The sequence below is a fragment of the Dichotomopilus funicola genome (assembly GCF_033296635.1).
Source record: "Dichotomopilus funicola strain CBS 141.50 unplaced genomic scaffold C8A04scaffold_143, whole genome shotgun sequence".
NCBI classification, from domain to species: domain Eukaryota; kingdom Fungi; phylum Ascomycota; class Sordariomycetes; order Sordariales; family Chaetomiaceae; genus Dichotomopilus; species Dichotomopilus funicola.
The window spans coordinates 11,078-16,202 of NW_026944164.1; the positions used below are offsets into that span (position 1 = coordinate 11,078).

The window sequence follows — 5,125 nt, forward strand, 5'->3', positions numbered from 1 at the left end:
AGGAATGGGCACTCGCATTGTAGAACAGCGAACATTCATGTGGGTTCACCCGAACCCATCCCTACTCGCAGATTTTGGCCAGTCTAGCATACTCCAGCTACTCTCTCGCCGGCTGGGGAGCCACTATGCGAACATCGAGTCCAGCCGGGCACCGGAGTTAGGAAGCGGGACGATCTGCTCGCCAAAGTTCGCCGGCCGCACCCAGGCTGCCTACAAGCCCCCTGTACCTTTTGCCAGGCTTCTTTTTGAGCTTGCATCATACTCCAGCTATACCTGGGTATGCCATTGAAGATGAAGCACAGCCAGACTTGTAAACAGCGTGTACAAAAAAACTTCACAAGAAATGAGATGCACCTACGGATTCCTGACTTGTAAACGGTCACCATGTTGTAATACAGCTGCCGTGCCATGATACCGCCGTAGAGATCAGGCCTGAGGGCGAGCACTATGCTTCTCCTGCTCTTGTATCTCCCTACTTTCAGCATCTTTAGTTGCCGCCGCCAGGAGGTGCTCTTTCTCCTGCTCACGATTCTGTTCCTGTTCACACAAAAGAGGAACCAGCTCTTCTCGAACAGGCACCTCCTTAAGTTCTGTGCCCATACAAGGTTGAAAGTCCGCAATAGACAGATCACGTAGAGAGGTAGGGAAAGGAGCCTAAGATGTCAGTACCTATGTCCTTCGAACGAATGCTCCTTTGAGAATTACCAGATGGACTAGGGCTAAGGTTTTCATCCTCTCTTCATGAAGCAAGCCATAAAGCGAAGCGCACCCGGTCACCAGTGAACCAAAATGAGCCTACACTGAGTCGCATAGGGATTCGTACGCCTTCCTCTTCTCTATCTCCTCGGCGAGAAGAGCTTGAAGTAACGCAATAGTATTCGCCATTGGTGCTGCTCGAATATAGTGTATGTTGGGTTAAAGTGTCCGGTACAGTGAATCGTCTAGTTATTTGAGGTAATGAGTTACGTAGGGAGGGGTTTGTCGAGCTGAAATGCAGAAGGCAACGGCTCGACTTCCAGGGGAAAAAAAAAGAAAGCAAAAGACGTTCTATCAGGTACATCAGAGCTGGGCGCCAGTCTCTCCGGCGCACTCCAATGCCCGTGACCCTCTCTGCGTTAAAATCGGCTCGAGCTTACATCCTACAGTTTAACAGGCCGCCTTACAGTCACTAGCGACATTGGCTTCCGCTTTGCTTTCACACATCTTTCTGGCGCACAGACTGTTTATGCATCTAACCAACCACACCGTGTGCCCTCGCACGCACTGGTGTACTATACATACCAGGCAGGATACAGTCGCTGGCGAAACCGGCTTCCGCCTTGGACATATTTCTGGTTTCTAAACGCACGGACATCTGTGCCATTTTCGGCTCTTGCAGAGTGCCAAATGGACTCCGAAGTTATCGAGCTTACTGAATATATAGTTATGGAAGTCGTGCATTTTGCTTAGTTTCATAAGTGCATACGCCTTGACTGAAAGACTTCCTCCGCCGGAAACGGCTCAGTAGGATACCTTGGTGACGCTAAAATTGCATCCGTAACATACTTGATGTATTGCCTTTACGGCTCTTCTATGTGGATGCCGGCATGCCGAAAGTGACCTTCTGCACTTGACTTCCGTCCGCCTACCACGTCGACGCACCATTATAGAAATGCGCCGAAATCCTGGCCGCGAAGGCCTGCATGGAGCTGCCAGTTTCGCTAAATGAATCTCTTCAGATCGGCAAAGAATTCCTTAACGGGATTGAAGTCTGGCGAGTAAGGCGGCAAGTACAAAAGCTTCACTCCGGCGTCAGTTGATCCCTGGAATACGCGCGCAAACACTACACCATCTTGTGCATACGCCCACAGGTGATGCGGATCCGTGGCCAGATAATGCCGACGGAAATGATCGTGGCTCTCCTGCGCCTGGTGGGAGATGTGTTTACGGGTTACAGTGAGCTAGTCGGGGAAACAACGGGCCGAACGACCCCTCCATCCATGCCGCTGCATCGGCGGGGGATTGGCTGCGAGTCCAGCTGAGGGATCCAATCCAGCCACAATTACACATAGCCGCCGCCCAACGGTCGTGTCGCCGCTGCCCTCCTCTCCCTGGTCATGATCTCCTCAACTCTCTCGCGGTTCCTGCTCGCGCGGATTCCGGGTAGTACGCAGGCAGCGTATGCGCTATGGCGACCACTAACATGCCGCTGAGGATCCTCTCGCTCGGTAAGCTGTACGCTCCCAGCCTCGCCAGCCGCACTGACACCATTCAGATGGAGGTGGCATACGCGGCCTATCGAGCCTGCTCATCTTAGAGGACATCATGGAGAAGATCCGCGATGCGGAGGGACTAGATCGTGTCCCGCGACCCTGCGAATGCTTTGACTTCATCGGCGGCACCAGCACGGGAGGGTAAGAATGACGTCTGTTCGGCTGGGACGCGCACTCACATGCCTTGCAGAATCATCGCGATCATGCTCGGACGGTTGCGCATGAGTGTCGACGAGTGTATCCGAGCGTATAAAAAGGTCGCGCAGCAGGCCTTCACGCCTAAGAGAACGACAATCTTCCCCGCATCGCCTTCCGGCGCCTTCTCCGCGAAAGCCCTCGAGGAGGCGATCAAACAGACGGTCAGAGACTTTTGTAGTCAACCAGAGTGCATTGCCCGACGCATGCACGGCACTACAACGGCCGAGACGTGCCCACATGGGGAGATGGCATTCCGCGATGGGTCGTGCACCAAGACGTGCGTCTGGATGAAGCAGCAATGATGCTAGACCACTCGACTAATATCTTTTCAGTGTCGTCCTGGCGATCACGAAGGACAACGTCGACGCGCGACCGACCCTGTTCACGACATACGACACGTCTGCCGCTCTGCATGGCTGCACGATCTGGGAGGTAGCGCGGGCGACGTCGGCGGCGACAACCTTCTTCAAGCCCATTAGGGTCGGTCGAGACGGCGTTAAGTTTATTGACGCTGGGTTCGGATACAACAATCCATGCGAAGTTTTGATCGAAGAGGCCCAGCGGCAGTTCCCGGAAGGTCGAGCAATACGGGTCCTCAGCATCGGAACCGGGCTTGGAGACGTCGTTGAGATCGGCAACACGCGGCTGTCGATCATCACTGCACTGAAGAAGATGGCCACATCTTCGAAGAAAGTGGCAGCGAGCCTCGCTGACCGATATGGCGAAAGTGGCCAGTACTACCGATTCAACGTCGACCAGGGCCTACAGGATATCGCACTCTCTGACTGGGACAAGGCCAGCACGATCTCGGCACATACGCGCAACTACCTGAGCGACAAGCAAAGGGCGATCAAGACCTTCGCCGCTAAATTCACTAAAGCAGGCTTTGAAGGGGACAATGGAGAAACCGCGCAGACAGTGGCGCCGGCCGCTGAGCTCAGCGGCGCGCGGAACAGTTAGTGGATGAGAGACGGACTATATGCTGTGACGGCTACTAACACGGATGTAGGTGGTGTCGCTGAGCCGTGGTATCACGTTCCGTTTCCAAGAAATAAACGCTTTGTCGGGCGAGACGACACACTCCTCACGCTCAGGGACATACTATTCGTCCAGGAGAGCCAGAGGGTCGCACTCGTCGGACTCGGCGGTGTAGGCAAGACGCAAGTGGCTCTGCAGCTCGCATTCTGGACGAAGGAGAACAAAGCCGAGTGGTCCGTCTTTTGGGTGCCGGCGCTGAGCGAGGCCACATTTGAGCAGGCCTATACGGACATCGCAAGGGAGCTGAAGATTCTCCGCAGTGATGACGAAGACATAAAGGAGTCTGTGCGGCAGTACCTAAGCTCAGAGGCGGCTGGGCGATGGCTTCTCGTCGTAGATAATGCGGACGACGTCAAAGTCGTCTGTGGGAGTCAAGATGCGTCAGGTGGCCTCGACAGATATCTCCCACAGAGTGAGAACGGAAGGACGGTATTGACAACGCGCTCCCGAGATGTAGCCATGAGGGTTACCGAGAAGACGGTTAAGCTGGATGAGTTCAGTTTGTCTGAGGCAAAGACCCTCTTGGAGAAGTTGGTAACACGGGAAGTCTTGACTAACGACACCGCCTCGGTAACTGAACTGCTACGCGAGCTGACGTACCTCCCCCTGGCGATCACGCAGGCAGCGGCTTATCTGGAGCGGAACGAGGTATCGATCGCCGAGTATCTGAGGCTGTTGCGCAATACGGAGAAGGATATGGCCGATCTGCTCAGCGAGGAGCTTCCAGACAGGACCCGGTATAAGGAGGCGAAGCACGCGGTGGCGACGACGTGGATGGTAAGCTTCGACCAGATCCGCGAACAGGATCCTAACGCAGCCGACCTTCTCTCGTTTATGTCGCAGATTGAGCCGAAATCGATCCCACAATCGCTCCTGCCTGAGCTGGACTCGAATGTGCAGACGGTGAGCGCGATCGGCACGCTGTGCGGATATGCCTTTGTGTCGAAGCGGGACGAGATGCTAGACATGCATAGCCTGGTACATTTGGCCACGCGAATATGGCTGAGCAGGGAAGGCCTTGAGCCGCAGGCGGCGGAGACTGCAGTGCGGCATTTGGCAGGGAGTTTTCCGACTGGCGACTACGAAAATCGGCACATTTGGAGGACGTATCTGCCGCATGTACTGCGTATACTGCAACGGGCCGGCGCGGGTGACATAGAGGAGAAATACAAATTGTCCTTCGGGGTTGGACGGTGCTTGAAGGTCGAGGGGCGGATTAAGGAGGCTGTACGTTGTTTCGAAGAGTGCTGGCGGTGGCATAGTGAGCAATCCATGGAGGAACACCCTTCACGACTGGCGTCGCAGCACGCGCTCGCAGGGGCATACCAGGCCGACGGACAGATCAAGAAGGCGGTAGCGCTGCTAGAGCAGGTGGTGGGAGTTCAAGAGAGGACGCTCGCGGAGGAACACCCTTTACAACTGGCATCACAGCACGAGCTCGCAGGGGCATACCAGGCCGACGGACAGATCAAAAAGGCGGTAACGATGCTAGAGCAGGTGATGGCAGTTGAAGCGAGGACGCTCGCAGAGGAACACCCTTCACGACTGGCGTCACAGCACGCGCTCGCCGGGGCATACAAATCCGACGGACAGATCAAGAAGGCGGTAACGATACTAGAGCAGGTGGTAGGAGTTCA

General features: G+C 55.2%; 1 protein-coding gene across 1 annotated transcript; it reads left to right on the forward strand.

Moving 5' to 3' along the window:
* Positions 1-2,167: 2,167 nt before the first annotated feature.
* Positions 2,168-5,114, forward strand: C8A04DRAFT_33420 (kinase subdomain-containing protein; the record flags this gene model as incomplete). The annotated part of the gene is made up of 5 exons (XM_062782458.1): positions 2,168-2,207; positions 2,255-2,393; positions 2,443-2,727; positions 2,783-3,405; positions 3,460-5,114. Coding segments are annotated over 5 exons (2,742 nt in total), but the record flags the coding sequence as incomplete, so codon positions are not given.
* Positions 5,115-5,125: the final 11 nt, after the last annotated feature.